Source organism: Prionailurus bengalensis, chromosome E2 (assembly GCF_016509475.1).
Source record: "Prionailurus bengalensis isolate Pbe53 chromosome E2, Fcat_Pben_1.1_paternal_pri, whole genome shotgun sequence".
Taxonomy (NCBI): domain Eukaryota; kingdom Metazoa; phylum Chordata; class Mammalia; order Carnivora; family Felidae; genus Prionailurus; species Prionailurus bengalensis.
The window spans coordinates 60,471,798-60,487,299 of NC_057352.1; the positions used below are offsets into that span (position 1 = coordinate 60,471,798).

At 61.8% G+C, this 15,502-nt stretch overlaps 1 protein-coding gene across 1 annotated transcript in view; it reads right to left on the minus strand.

The window, feature by feature from the left end:
- Positions 1-15,502, minus strand: part of SLC7A5 (solute carrier family 7 member 5) — a 33,152-nt gene that overhangs the window by 15,816 nt on the left and 1,834 nt on the right. Inside the window, exon 2 of the mRNA XM_043599845.1 lies at positions 3,423-3,548. Within this exon, the coding sequence (XP_043455780.1) occupies positions 3,423-3,548 (126 nt within the window). The remainder of the gene's footprint in view (positions 1-3,422; positions 3,549-15,502) is intronic.

Consider the following 15,502-nt stretch of genomic DNA (forward strand, 5'->3'; position numbering starts at 1 on the left):
GTTATAGGGTCCTGTGGTCCCGGCACGACCCTGAGCCCCGCTGAAACGAGCCCCGAAGTCCTCTGCGAGGGGAGGCTAGGCCTGGGAACACTGAGGGTGTCTGGCCCCCCACTTTGAGGGGCGACAGCCCACTTCCTCGCTGCCAGGGGCTTGCCCATCCTGCCGGGACCGTCTCCCCCCATCCCGAGACCCCGTCACTTTGGGACAGTGCCCAGACACAGGAGATCATCAACACGGAAGCCAGGAGCCTCCACTTGTGGTACAAACCACAGCCAGGTGTCCTGGCAACTGGGACGAACGTCCCAGAAGCGGGGTGAACTTCTGTGAGCTGCTGGGGGCTCGGGAGGGCAGGGGGCTGGGGGGCAGGACTGCCTGGCGCATGGAGACTGCGCCTCCCACGACCTCCCTCAGCAGAGGGCATCGTGCAGGGGGACGCGGCGAGGGAGGAAGCACTTTTATCTGTACAACTGGGCCGTCCACAACTGGTCGCTCTCTCCCCTCCCGATGCTGTAGCCCACGCAAAACCACAAGGGTCCCATTGTGTGCCCCCCGGGAGGGGCCTGGGCACAGGGACGCGCCTGTCGCAACCCGCTCCCACATTCTGGGCTGGGAAACGCCTACTTGGCTTCGGGAACAGCCTGACCTCGGGGCCACGGCCTCTGCACGGTGTCCAGTAAGGAGCCAACAGAACAAAAGACACAGCAGGTGGAGGCGGCCGGCAGGTACGGGCCTCAGAGGGCCTCTGTGGCCTCCCCGGCCAAGCCGCCCACCTACGCTTTGTGCGGCAGCCACTGGGTCTGAAATGCTGACCTGAGTTCCGTCTCCCCTTCGGAGGACGCTGGGAGCAAATGCAGACAACTCGCGTGACGCCGGGCTCGCAGGCCCGACCCCACGGGGCCCCCCAGCCCCAGCCGCAGGATAGGTGAGCTGCTCCCACGCGGGACGGCTTGGCCCGGGACCCTGCAGAGCAGTCTCTCTGTTCGACTCTGCGCCTGCGTCCAGCCGCCCCCTCCCGCCCTCAGTCCCGGTGCCGGCTGGCGCCTCGTCCGCCCGCCCATCTGCAATTCTCCTGTTCACGTGCTGTCTGGGGTCCCCAGCCCACGGCCGAGCTCTGGCCAGCAGGGGCCACCGGGGCCACCAGACTTGTACTCGGGGCCCGGGAAGTTCTGGCGAAGGACGGTGTGATGAACAACTGCTCGCAGGTCTCGAGATAACGAGCCCAGTAGGGCCCACGGCTGACCCATGGCCGGCTGGCCTCAAGTCCCTTCGGCGGCCCTTGGGCCCACCTGGGTGCTGGGGGTGGGGGTGGGGGTGGGGCGGACACCGACCACCATGCCCGGCGGAGCGGGGTGCCTGTGTGGTCTGCACGATGCTTGGGCACAACCAAGCCACCAGCACGGGGACCCGGGGCCTCCGGCAGGCGGGCCTACGGACTCCACCTTAGGAGAAAGGGGTCGACGCCTGCAACGACGTGTCCCCCGGAAGGGAAGGCATTCGTCTGGGAACGACGTAAATCTCTTGAGGCAAACCAGGAGACAGAGATTCTACAGGCGCTGCCCTGTATCCCAAGTTGAGGAAGGAATTGCTCTGGGGAGGAGGAGGCTTTCGACAGCAACACGATTATAAACATATTAGGTATTCTAGCTGAACAAAAGCCCTTTGCTATCTCTACTGAAATCTGTTTTTACAAAAGTCAGGTCGCCCCCTCCACATTCCTCATCATACCAGCCAAGCAAATACCTTCACGGGCAAATCTTTCGAAGGCCGAGCGTCCTGGCTGCACAAAGCCTGGTCGGCTGGGTCCCACCCACCAGGCCAAGCTCCTCACGAGGCTTCAGAGTTATTCAGCCCCGACCAGGGTCCTCGAGACCCGAGGAATAAGAAGATAAGGTCCTGTCTTAAAGAAGACGCCAGAAGCCGAGCCCCAGGACGGCTCCCGGAGTGCGGCAGGAGCGCCCAGAGGCACGCACTGGGGCACGTCCCGCCCCCGCCCCCAGCCCTGCCCGGGGGGCTCACCCGAGCGTGGGTTTCCCAGGTGATCTGACACCACTGAGGCCAAGGCACCGGTCGGACACACTCTCAGGATGACGTCCAGCTCCTGAAGCAGCGACCTACCTTCCACAGAAAGTGATCTGGAAATCGGCCGCAATTGCCCCTTCGAGGCCAACAGAACCAGAGCCCGTGGGTGCTGGGTGGTCAGAGTTTCCTACACGTTAACGTGCTCGATGACGCCGATCTGCCCAAACTCTCTGGATTCTTGCTGCCACTTTACTAGGTCAGTGGGGACCAGCACGTGGGCCTCTCTTTACCCCCAGAAGAGGGCCCGTGAGGGCAGGCACTGTGGCGGCCACCGCAGCCCCGCGTGCACCCAATTCTGCGGAGTCACGCGCGCCCCCCTGCACAGGCCCGTGGTCTGTGGACGCTGGGTCCCCATAAATCACAGTGCCCCGCGTGGCCATTACAGGGAAGGAAACAGGAGAGTCCGGAACCACAAGATGAATTTCTGGGTGTCACAGCAGACGCTCAGAGGACACGGCAGGTGTGGGGCCACGAGGGGTTTTCTACCCACTCCACGCCCAGCTAGCCAGCAGCTGGGTGAAGAGGGTGGACGGGAACAAAGACGCCTGCAGCTTCCCCACGTGTCACAGTGGGGAAGACCAGCACCAGACCTGCAGCTTGGTGCCAGCACGGACCTTGGACAACATAAACCCGGTCCGAATCCCGGCTCGCCCCCACGACCAGGGGAGTCAGGCTGGGGGGGGCACCCGGTACTGCCTTCCCGCACCCCAGTGCCCTGAGGGCACGCAGAACGGAGCCAATGCAGGGGCCGGGGACACGAGCTCCGCCTGTGTGCCCCTCGGCGACCTTCTCTGAAGGGGCCCTCAGGAGCTGCCCTGCACCAGCCGCTGCGGGATCTCTGACGCCCTCCCCCGTCCGCAGGAGAAACATTACTTCTGTTCCCGGCGCTGCGGGGCCGCACCACCACCGAAAGCCGCCAGACGCCAGGGCGGGGGGGGGGGGGGGGGGGGGGGGGGGCTGTCCCACATCCTTCTCGGGGGCGGCTACGCTTCATCAGACAGGCCCTTAAGATTTGTGCTCCTGGATGCGACATCCGCCTCAGCAACAGGCAAACCAGCAAGGGCTCCACCCCACTGCGCCCTCCACGCGCTGGGCACAGCGCCAAGGTCACTCTGCGAACCCCCACGTCACCATCCGACACCTGCCCTCAAGTGTGGGTAGGAGAGCGAGGTTCGGAGGGGACGGGGCGGGTCCGTTTCTCCCCATCGCTCGCGGTGGATTTAACTTGTGGGTGATGCTCAGTCTCTCTACCGACGGCTCAAATGAAACCGTGCGCACGCGGGCACGGCGGACGTGCGGGGGCCCGGGGCATTCGGGGACGGGGGCCCAGAGGTTACACTCACCCTTCCCGATCTGGATGAAGCCCAGGAGCACGATGAGGGCCAGCGCCAGGAGCTTGGCGGCAGCGAAGGCGTCCTGGACTCGGGTGGCAGCCTTCACGCTGTAACAGTTCACGGCCGTGAGCAGCACTGTAGAGAGAGGGCAGCAGTGAGAAGGCAGCCGGCGGGTTCCGCTATGCTTGACCTTCTCCAGGCCCAAGGTCAAAGGCGGAGGACTGCACCATTTGACTCTGAACGAGACTACAGTCCCACAAGGCCCCCCCACCGTCATCAAGGAGTTTCAAGATTTTTTTTTTTTAATTTTTTTTTTCAACGTTTATTTATTTTTGGGACAGAGAGAGACAGAGCATGAACGGGGGAGGGGCAGAGAGAGAGGGAGACACAGAATCGGAAGCAGGCTCCAGGCTCTGAGCCGTCAGCCCAGAGCCCGATGCGGGGCTCGAACTCCCGGACCGCGAGATCGTGACCTGGCTGAAGTCGGCCGCTTAACCGACTGCGCCACCCAGGCGCCCCGGAGTTTCAAGGTTTCAAGGGATGAATTTCCACCTCCTACAGGGAGGTCAGCACAGCCGGCCCCGCCCCTCCCCCACCCCACCTGCTGCACACCTGGGCGGCCCCGCCTTTGCCTTCGGAGCGTAGGTTGCGAACGCACATTTGCACATTTGCAGTCGGAGGAGGCTGCGCTCCCTGTGCACGCCTCTCACGGTCTCAGCACGGTTTAGGTGCCCACACAGCCCACCTCACTTCCTGAAGGCAAGGAACTCTTTCTGCAGAGAGAACCTGCTGGAATCCCACCGAGGAAACAGGTGAGATAGTAGTGGCACAAAACTATTTCACAAGCCAAGTGCTGGCACCATGGGGCGATTCTGACACGCGAAGTGGGGACTTAAGGGGAGGCCACAGCCCGGGGCGCGGGGGGCCAACACCACTCAGGCGGGTCCGGCTGGTAAAGAACACAATAGGCACTCACCCCCGCCCCGCCCTACTGCTATTTTCACAGCAAACACTGAAGACAAAATCACACCTATCACAGACGGCCCCCCCCAGGCCCCCAACGTGGAAGGGAGGGAAGATGGGACCGGGCAGGGGGTGCTGCCCAGGCAGGCTGCTAAACCAGGCTCCATAAGCTCGCCTGGACACGCACACCCAAGCCCCGCCGGGGCTCCCTGTGGGACCCCGGACCTGAGCCAAAGTTGGGATATTCGGGTGTGCAGGAGACACAGGTAAGTAAGTGCTCAGGGACCTCATGGCCACCCCATAAACTCACAGCAAAACAAAATTATACTAGAACAAAGGAAAGAAACAAATGCTCAACGCCGAGACCTTCCGATTCACTATTTCTAACTCTCATATGCTCAGGTGGTCTACAATGCAGACAGACGCTCTAAGGGTGAGCTGGTCATGCTCTGGCCCTGACTCTGGGCACGGCACCTTCACGAAGGTGCTAGAAATCGGCTGTGCAGGGACTACTCACACCAGGAAATCCTCGAGAGCACGGGGCTGGAGCTGGGAGGGGCCTCTCCATGAGTCCCCACCCCCCCACCCCAGGCCCCCTGTCCTCCCTAATCCTGGAGAGAGAGCTCGGGGCTGGTCCTTCCACACTGACCAGCAGGGCTGGAGCTGGGAGGGGTCTCTCCATGAACCCCCCAGGGCCCCTGCCCTCCCCGCTTCTCTGAGGACTGCAGAAAGGTAAGAAACACTGGCAGGATCTGCTCATGTTTTCTCTCTGCCGGTCACAGCTAACCCGGGGCCGGCAGACCCCAGGTGGCTCCTTTCCCCAGCCAGAGTAATTAAATGCAATTTTACAGTTCGGGGAGCAGGACCCAAAGAAATAAATCCACACTAATGAAGTGGATGAGGCAGTTCAGGTAGAAGAAAAACAGGAACTCTCCCCAGCGTGCTCTGGAGAAGATTAAGGCTCCGGCTTCACCGGCCACCTGCTTATCGCTCCAGGAAATTACCCGACACCTTAATAGCACCCTCCCTCACTCCCATTTTCCTCTGCTGCCCTGAGCTCTGGCTGATGCAATGGCCTACCAAGATGGGGCCATGCACTAAGGGTTCAGGTGGAAACTGTCCTGAGAGCAGAGAGCAGTTAGCTGCCCTTCCTACGCTGAAACAGAACGTCCCCGCGCTGGGTGACAGCGCAGAGCTGCGACGTTTGGGCCTGGCACCGACCCCGGCCCAGCCCCCTGGGCTCCTCGGCTGTGGTTCTGCACCTGCAACCTACAACGGCCAGGTCCGCAGTAAAATGAGCTGCCTCAGGGCGGTGGGGCTCAAGACACCATGTCCACATCCCCGTCCTGAAGTAGGAGCCGCGCCCGGCCAAGATGAGGGACCGAGGTGTGCCCGGGGCAACCAGCACTGGTGACCTTCACTGTGTGGCCCCGGGGAGCGGGCACAGGCTCCGTCCGGGCCCTCAGAGCCAACAGGGAGATGGCTGTGGTGTATTAACCACGTCAGCACTGCCGTTCTCAGCACAGAAGACGAAACAGAGGCTCACAGTGGCCCCCTGTGCCCAGGTGTTAGGGGGCAGACCCTCTGGGGCCCTTCTGACATCCCCCAGGAATCGCAGTGAAGGGCAGGGACAGGATGAATTCCCTCTCCCTGCACCAGTACTGATCCAACCTGCTGCAGGGCTGGGATCCAGGATGGAAGGGCCCTGAAGGTGAGGCCGGGCTCGGGGCTGTTCCTTCCTGCCACCGGGTCCCAGGGAGCCTCTGCACACCGAGAGGGTGGGGCCGCCGGGGGCTTTTCCTGACGGCCTCACATTTCCTTATGTGGGAGTGTGACCACCTTACAGGGGAAGTGGGGGAAGGACTCTGGCGCCTCCGCAGCTAGCATTCCGCCACTCCCCCCCCCCCCCCAAGCCCCAGAGCGTATTCGGCAAGAGGCCGGCCCATTGCATCATTCTTCCATTCATGCCCCGGGAGGGGGAGGTGTGGCGTAGCCGAGGCGGGAGCCTGCTTCTTCCGCCAGCCCTGCCCCCCTGAGCCGCGCCAGGCTCTAGAAACCCGGAACGGCACTGCCGGCAGAGCGCCACCGGCTCTGGTGGCACGACTTGCTCCCTGGGGTCTCTCCACACCTCTCCCCGTTTCTCAGGCTCCAGGACGGGGAGCTGGCTTGCCCAGAGACCCCAGCTCAGGGGGGCAGGACAGAGGCCGGGGCCCCTCTGTCGGGAGTGAGCCCTGCCCGCTCCCAGACCTGACCCACCAGTCCAGCTAGAACATCCTGAGCCCCAGGCAAGGAGGGGCGGCGGGCTGCAGGCTGGAGGGGAAGGGAACTGATCACAGAACAAACAGGACCTTGTAACACTTACTTCTTTTAGAAAAGGGATTGAAACATCTGATGAAATTCTAATGTTCACTCACTTTTGGCCAACGAGTAAATAAATGCTTGAACATCCTCCTTACTGTTCCTTTTTAAAACAGTTTCAAAATGAAATGAAATCTTAAGTAAATACACGAATTCATCAGGGACCCACTGTCCTGTGGCCTTGACAGAAGCAGCCCCGGGGTGCCGTCCAGAGCAGTGTCCGTGCATTTCGGCCACCCTGCCTTTAAGTTCCTACACCTTGACAAGATGCCTTCAGAAGGGGCGGGGGGGGGGGATGCTGGGACTCTGGGTGGGAGCCCTGCAGGCTAGCTGTGTTGTCCCCGTCCCCCGTGGACTCGCAGCCCTCCCCGGCCGGGAGAGGACAGGTAACCGCGGGGCACTGCCCAGCGGGCCGGCTGACAGGCGGATGCGCTGTCGGGGAGCTCCCCACGCTGGCACCCCCAGATAAGCACGACAGAGTTGGCACGCGGAGGCAGCTGGGGCCAGGGAGATAAGCCGGCTTTGGGCTGCCCGAGGACAGCCAGGAGCGGGCTGGGCCTGGCCGCCAGGCCGCCATCCACACTGGGAGCTTGTCCTTCAGGGGTATGTCTGTCCCATCCTCGTCCTGCCGTGACCTCGACCACCTCGCAGGCCAGCAGGGCCCCCGCTTGCGACCCTACCTCCTGTCCAGATACACCTCGATGGTGGGCAGTGCTGCCCAGTGAAGGGGGACAGCCTCACGGCCTCACAGGACACCTGGTCACAGTCAGAGCCTGCCCCCGGCTCCAAGCCTGACTAGGGGGCTTCCGTTCCCGTCTGCAGACTCCCCCTCCTCGACCCTGAGCACAGGGTGTCCTGGGGGTGCGGCCACCGGTGGTGTCAGATGTGACTCAGGACACGCTCCCCACTCTGCTTCCCCAAACCTAGTGGGGCCACCTTCACAACAGCACAGGTGGCTGGGAGTGGGGGAGGGGGGAGCATACTCACCACCACCACTCAGGCCACCAGCCTCCTCCTGGCCCTGGCCTCTGCCCCTGGGAGGGGGTTATGTGAGCAGGACCCAGCCTGGCCCCACCTGACTTCTAGAAAACGGCCTGTTAGGTGTTCTGTTGGCTCATTCAGCTGTTCCCCTCACGCAGAGGGGAGGCTCAAAATGCAAGGGGAGCCTGTTTTCATTTAAAAACAGCAAAAGAAAACACAAAAAAAGCACCCCAACTGAAGGTACCATGCTGATGAATTTATCAGGCCCAGTGATCAGGCCTGTGCTTCCTCAGGTAACAAAACCAGCAAGGATCTTAATAGCAAGAACAGTGTTTGAGCACCCGCTCTATACTCAGACTCACTCTATCATTCAGTGCCCTCCACGCACAGAAGGTGGCCCATTCCCTCTGCTGACCTGAGGTCAAATACACCAGGGGAGGTCATAAGCAAGCCCAACAGAACCATCCAGAAGCACAGCATCTGGCTACCGGCCAGTACCTGCTGATCAGGAAATCAAGTCCAATGTCCCCCCAGGGGGCCGCAGCGATGGATCCACCTCGCTCCTGGGCCAAGGGTCTGCAGGGACTGTCCACCCCCCCCAGGATGGAAGGACCCAAGGTCAGAGCCCCCAAGCCTAGAACCTCACTGCCTGAGTCCTGCTGAAGAGCCGCTAGTGAGCGAGGCTACCTCACACAGGTGGGGGACTCACTGGCAGGAAATGGCCAGATGGCACGGAGACGCAGGCAAACGAGTGCTGTTTGACCAGAGCTTTGCTGGCAGGCGGGAGGCAGGAGAGGAAGTGGCCGTCAGGCTGTGTCAGTTCCAGGAAGCTCGGCCAGCCTGGTCCCCCGGGTGTGCCTGGGGCAGCCCCGGGCCAAGGAGCAGAGCCGGCCTAAGACCGGGCTCCAGAAAGCGGCCAGGCTGGCCCTTGGAGCCTCCCCCCCGCCCCAGTCAACATCACGGTGTTCGAACCCCAAGCCTCGGCTGCAGGTGGCAGCTCCCGGGGCAGCAGCCGGTGACCGCACACTTGCTTAGGCACTGCGAGCACAGGCTGGCATGGCCAGGCAGCGGGCGGAGCAGTCATCCAGGGGCCTGACTTCCCGAAGGGGCGCCCAGCCGCTCGGGGGGTCTCGTTCTGCCTCTGCCGTATTTATGCAAACCCACCCAGCACGCGCAGGGGCCCAGAGCTCAGCAGGTGCTCAGGAGTGTGGGGCTCGCTCAGGTCCAGATGTCCTCGGGCTCACTGCGAGCCCCCTTCCAACAGAGCTTGGCAGCCGTGATCACCTGCCCCCCCCTTCCTCCTTTCCTGCCTTAACTTTCTCATCCCTGCCAACGCAGATCGGGTCTCAGGCTCCAGGGAGCCCAGAGGCCCCCGAGGGCCTTGTAAGACAGCCAGTCGGGGCCCTACTCCAGAGCGTGAGATTCCAGCCAAGAATCTGCATTCCTAACTGTCCTGGTCCAGAGATCCCACTCGGAGAACCCGAGGGCGGCTTCACCTTCTTTGGGCTCCAAGAAAATGAGTACGTGGGACCCAACAACACCCCGGAACCATCTGAGAGGGCCGACCTCACTCTGGAATGTGCTACAACACTGAACCAGTTCAGGTGACAGCCTGGCTCCAAGGAGTTGTTGAGATGGGACCCAGGGCTCCCTCGGCTCCCTTGGCAAAGAGGCCACTGCCTGTGAGAGAGGCCAGCGGGGACACCGGCTCTCAAGCACCCCCCCCCCCCCCCCCCCCCAGGTCTTGCTGATTCACTGCTTTTCTGTGAAAAGAAATGACTGATAGGCTAATATCACATTTTCAAATTCCCCAGAACACTTGGCTTTTCAAGTTCAAACGACCAGCCCTGGAGAGTACATGTTTCCGTATTTTTTTTTTTTCCATTTTTAACCAGGGCTGGGTGACAGCTGACCCCACGGCCCGGCAGGCCGGGGGTGGGGGTGGGGTGGGGTGGGGGTGTCGGCCAGCCCCAGGAACGGGGCTGACGCATTCGTTCCCAACCACGCCAGCGAGAGGCAAATTCGGTGTGCTCCGAAATCTGCCAGCGCCCCGGCAGACAGCGACTTCTCACTTTGGCGGGCTTTTCTGAAGCACGAGTCCTGGAGAATGGGGGAGCTCTGCCTCAGCTCTGAGCGCAGCCCCGCCTTCTGACCTGCTGTGCAATCTGGGGCAGGCTACTTGGCGCGTCTGGGCCGCCTTCCTCACGGCAGCCGAGGGCGAATTCAACACGCGGGCTCAGCGGCACTCCACCTAGGTCACCGCAGGGTGTGCGGGTCTGTGCGGGACGGACCAGGCCGTTGCTCCCAAGACCCAGTGCCTGGCGATCTCCGCGGTGGCCCAGAACCACTGCCCCCCCCCCCCCCCCTCGGCACTTTTACTCAAGAAGGAAAAGGAGAGAAGAACCTGCCGGAGGTGCGGCGCCCGAGGGTGAGAGCACGGCCGAGCATCCAACCTGATGCCCTCCCCTGAGAGTCGGGTAAATGGAGCTCAGAGAGTTGTCTGACTTGCCAAAAGTCACACAGCCGTTACCAAGGGAGTGGGGAGAGACGCTCAGGTCTCCCAAGTCCAACTCCCGAGCTCTGGCCCCTGGAGCGGGGGGCTTCGATCCCGGCTCCTCGTGAGAAGCACCACCCAGCCCCCCACCTGCTGACTCGGACGTACAGTCAGGCTGACACCCACCGATGGGGGCAAATCCCACAGAGACCCACCCACCACGCGCACACGGGTGATTCAAGCGTCCTGGGCACCGTCTCAAGGGAGGGGCCGGGTGGGTGCAGGGCAGTGTCCTGTGCTGGTTTAGACCAGAGTCTGAAGCAGGCCGTCCCCTCATCGTGGGGTCTTGGACAGGCGTCTGGCGCTCTCTGGACGGTGGGTTTCTCGCGCGGGCCCAGAGGGACCGTGCCCAGAAGAGTGCCAGCCAAGAGCATCCCGGGTGGGCATCCCCCCTGCGGGCCCCCCATTAGGCGACAGGGCCTTCCTGGAGCTATAGTGTCTCCCTCCCACCGGGTAAAGTGGCCCCAGGACAGGGTCCAATCCCGACTCTGCTCCCTGGCCTCCAGCCCTGACACCGCGAACTGCGGTCTTCGCGTAGACCGGACGCCGCTGAGGCTCTGCGAGCCCCGCCACCTTGGAGAAGAGCCAAGGCTGACAAGCCCTCCCCCTCCGTGTTCCAGAAGCGGCTCACTGCCCAGAAGCCCCCGCCCCTGGGACTGGAGACCCTCACCCGTGACAGGCCCGACGCGGGCCCTCAAACTGCCTCTGCGCCCCGGCAGCGAGGAGCACAGCCGCCCTACCCCACGGATCCGCCGGAACAAAATGCCCACTGACCAAGCCGTGGTCCGGCCTCCCATCCTCCCAAGACCCCCGACCCCGGTGCCGCTCAGGGCGAGCCGGCAGCCCGGCCTCTGGGTGGGGGGAACACTCCTCTAGCAGTGCCCCACCCGGCCGCCCTCCCCCCACCCACACCCCGGACCCTTCCCTTAGCTCCGGGGGGGGGGGATGTCTAAGATGATTGTAGGAAGACCCCCCCCAACCACACACACACACAACGCGCCCAGAGCCTGCTAACGCCTGAGTGCTGCTGCACGGGTGCCCAAATTACAGGTGGCTCCAGCCAGCCACCCCCCCACCCCCCCCGCACCCACCCGCGGCAAATACAGGACCCACACCTCACAGGATAGGGCCATAGCTCCTGGTCCCTCCCCCAGCCCGTCCACTGCTGCCCTCCCCAGGCACATCTGCCCTGTCGTCTTTCATTTCTGGACAGTCCCTGTCACCTGCCCCCACTGTGATGAGATGGTTGACTCACACCCTCCGCAGGATCGGCCTGTGTGCCCCTGCTCTGAGCTCTGAAACACCGGCCCGGAGAGGCTAAGCGCCCAGCCCCAGGTCACACAGCCCCAGGGACTCACAGAACTTGCCTCTGCAGCAGCCCTGGGCCTTCCAGATCACTCAGGCTGGATGTGAATGTGTCTGTGCCAGGTTCGGGCAGCTCACACAGACCTGGACAAACGCGAGGCCGGCCAGAAGGTCGCAGGGGGCTTCAGGCTCATGTTTCTGGGCAGTGGCCTCGGTTCTATACTGGCTACGTGTTGAGGGACTCACGGACAATCACAGACAATCAGCTGGGTCCCAGCAGCGCCAGATGTCTGCCAGCAAGCAAGGTCAGGCTGACTCAGGAGCACAGATCAGGTTGCAAACACGCGCCAGGAGCAGGAATGGGAAGTTGGTGCCCATTCCTCACCTAGCGGGAGGGGTGGGTGTGACCCAGGTCCACAGGGACAGGCGTGTGTGATGCGGGTGCTGGAGAGCCACCTGGGATAGCCAGCCTCCAAGCAAGAGTCCAGGATTCTGCCGGGAGCCAAGAAGCTGCTGGACTGGGCGGTGGTCTGGGGCGGGGCAGGGCTAGTCCTGTCGGCGGGATGAAGCCTGGGGGTGGGGACAAATGCGCTCTGGGTGGCACCCTGGGCCAGCAATCCAGAGGAGGGCGTGAAGGTCATGCCCCCTGAGGGCGGAGAATCAGGTATACCCCTGGTTCCCAGCACCTGCTATGGGTCACAGAAGGGGCATGGGGACTGGAGGTCAGCGTGGGCACAGGAAGGGGCGCACGCTGGGGGGCAGCGGTCCACCCACCCTGCTCCAGAAGCTACTCTGCAAGGTGAAGACCTGGAGAGAAGAGGACAGGCTCCCTAGGCGGCTCTGCAACCAGGCTCTGGGGCTCGGTCAGGGGGAAAAAGCACTTCCCAGCGAGTCGGGACCCATGTCTCCTCACCCCGGCTGACCGGGCGCCCACAGGTGGCGACCCTGGCATCTGCCGCTCTCGCCAAAGATGTGGCCTGGTGTCCCCACACACGTGGTGAGAAAAGGCAGTTCAGCACGGACAGTGCCATAGCCCCGGGGCTCTCGGCCCACCGCTGCCTCAGTTTCCCTGGCTGTAGAGAGGGGAGGAGAACACTGGTTTCAAAGGCTGGGGCAGGAGCCTGTGAGGAGAGGTGTGAGTTCAAGCACCGCCGGCTTGGAGACGTCAGATCCACCCCCGCCACCGTCTGTGGGCAGGGGCGTGAGAGCCCCGTGACTGGGAGCGCTTTGGAGTTAATACGCCCGCTACGCATTTCTGCCCAGAGTCTGCACATTCCACTGGATTATCAAAGGGGGTCCGTGACCCGGGGAAAACAGGGTCAGAAATGCCCACCCAGCGTCTCCCACTTCTCTTGAGGTCACGCGCTTTTGTGAAGTACCCCACAGGCCTCAGCTCCAGTCCCGTGATTCGGCGTGACTGGCTCTGCGGCCGGAGCACGTTCGTGTCTGGCTGGGAAAGGCAGATTTCAGTGCTCATGACTGGGCTGTCATCTGCACTTAGTTCACAGCTTGCGACTCTGGGGACACCAGCTCCTTGGAAACACCCAGAAGCCTTTGCCTCGTGCAGAGAGGGATTTGGCCCTGGCGGCCAGCAGGCGTTCAGACGCCCTGAAGCAGGCGATACAGTGGTCTACACATTGTGCAGTAGGGGTCTCACGCCTCCAGGAGCAGGTCACTGCCTGGAGCTGATGCAGAAGACTGCGGGGGGGAGGGGGGGGGTACGGCCATGGCCTCCCCTCCCCCACTGGCCATCATCCCAATGGACTCACCCTCAGCAGGCCGAAACCCACAGCCAGCCAAACCCACCCCTTATCTGTGCCCTTCACCTACAGGACAGCCGGTCTCCTGCCCCTGAGGCAGGGAGGGACGATTTGTGTGACAGGCATTTCGCAACTCAGACCCCAGCCCCAGAGGGGACGCTGGTGTTCACCTCTCGCTTTTTCTGGTTCTCCCTCCCTCCTTTCTGCGGAACTGGAACAGACCAAGTCCTAAGGTAGCTCGAGAGGTGAAAGGTGAACACCAGACAGAGAGCAGCGTTGAGAATAAGTTGCAGCCACCCTGTGAACTGGGGACTCTGTGTGCCGAGCTCATTAAATACCAGGCAGGGCCGTGACCCATTCCCATTTCACAGATGCGGAGTCAGACCGGGACGTCCGAGTGGATCTCTTGAGACGGAACCCAGCTCTGCTCACGTGCAGGGCACAGCCACCCCACGTGTCTCGCACGAGAAGGCAGATCAGAGTGCTTTCCAGACCCCACAAAGGCCACCACCCTGAAGGGGACCACTCCGAGTTCTACAAGTGAGTCTGAGCTGTGGCTCTCCCAGTGGGCCCAGTACCCACCCCCCCACACACACACCCACTGGGAGAGGAGGGTGGGCCCCCAGCAGCCTGCAGCCACTTGCCTGACACCTTTGTGTGCAGGGTAGGGGTGACTATGAGAGGGGTGCCTCTCCCTTGACATAAAAGACCCAAGCAGGCGTCTGGACCTTGGGCCAGCTCTCGCTGCGGCCTCAGTTTAAAAACAATTCTTTTGTTTATTTATTTATTTTGAGAGAGAGAGAGAGAGAGCAGAGAAGGGGCAGAGAGAGAGAATCCTAAGCAGGCTCCGCACCATCAGCACGGAGCCCGATGCGGGGCTCAAACCCACAAACCGTGAGATCGTGACCTGAGCCTTGACCGACTGAGCCACCCAGGTGCCCCCAACACTGGACCCATTTTGCAGAGAAAGCCAGGGAGGTCAGAAAAACTGCCAAAACCCAAGTGAGGCTGGCGAGAATCTCAGCTCCGGTCGGAGTGACTTCCGCCCAGAAGGCGAACCCAGCAGCATCGAGGTTTCAAGCAGACCTCACCAACTGTCTGTGGAGCAAGAATGTAAACCGAGACTCAGGCCAGATGCCACACGGCCATCGGGAAAGGCGAACGCAGCGAGTTTCTCTCACCTTTACGGCCGAGAAACCCCAGAGCCACACTATGGAGGGGCCCCATTATGGGTCATCTTGGACAGACTTACAAGAAAAGGGCTTTTATTCCCACTGATATCTCGAGACAGCAGGACCAGTCTATGCACCAAAGCCAACCTGTTTCAGAACACCACTGTTTAAGCAGCAGAAAGCAACTTACGGTAGGATGTGCCCAGGGCACCAAAAGACCGACCAGCAAAACGGAGAACTTTGTTCTGGCACCCAGGACACGCTGCTAGAAGGAACGGGCCACCAGGCCCTTCCACGGGGTCCCACAGGGATGCGCTAGGTAGGGGCGGAAAGCAGTGCGGAGCGCCCTTCTTCTCGAGTAGACATTCTAGAACCGGGGCCTTTGTGGGATACTTGAAGAACACTCAGACACTTTCGGCGTGCCCCTATAAGGACAGGCCTGTCCCCCTGGACACCCGTAACCTTTCTCCCTGCTCAGTTCAGGGCGGCCTGTGCCAGCGAGCTCTGAGTTCTGTGAGCCTTGGACAAGCCCTTGGCCCTTTCCAGACGGAGTAAGGCTCTAGACTAGTGCTCTGCCTGCGGCGCGTCCCGTTCTGTAATGGAAAATCCTCTCTCCGTGGGAGAAAGCCACCCACATCCACCCACGAGGTGCTTCAGAGAAAAAGAGCCACAAGGGCTGATCGCCACGTGGAAACTGCAGCCCCCGCTCACAACTCACACTGGCATTGCCACAGCGCCACGGGGTGGGGGGGGGGGTTGCCGGGCGGCTGGCAAGGCTGTACCCACCACAGTCCCCCTGCAATCCGTCTACTCAAACCCAAGAGCTTAAAAAAGTACGGGATTGATTTTTAAAGACTAGAGAACAGGCACTTTAAAGATACTATTTACTTCACTACGTTCTAGGCCCAGACGTTAAATCGTCTTGTAATAATAATATTGCATCATAAAGTCATCCTGCCTTTAGACGGGCTTTTCCCTACACGGCCCAATGTGTCA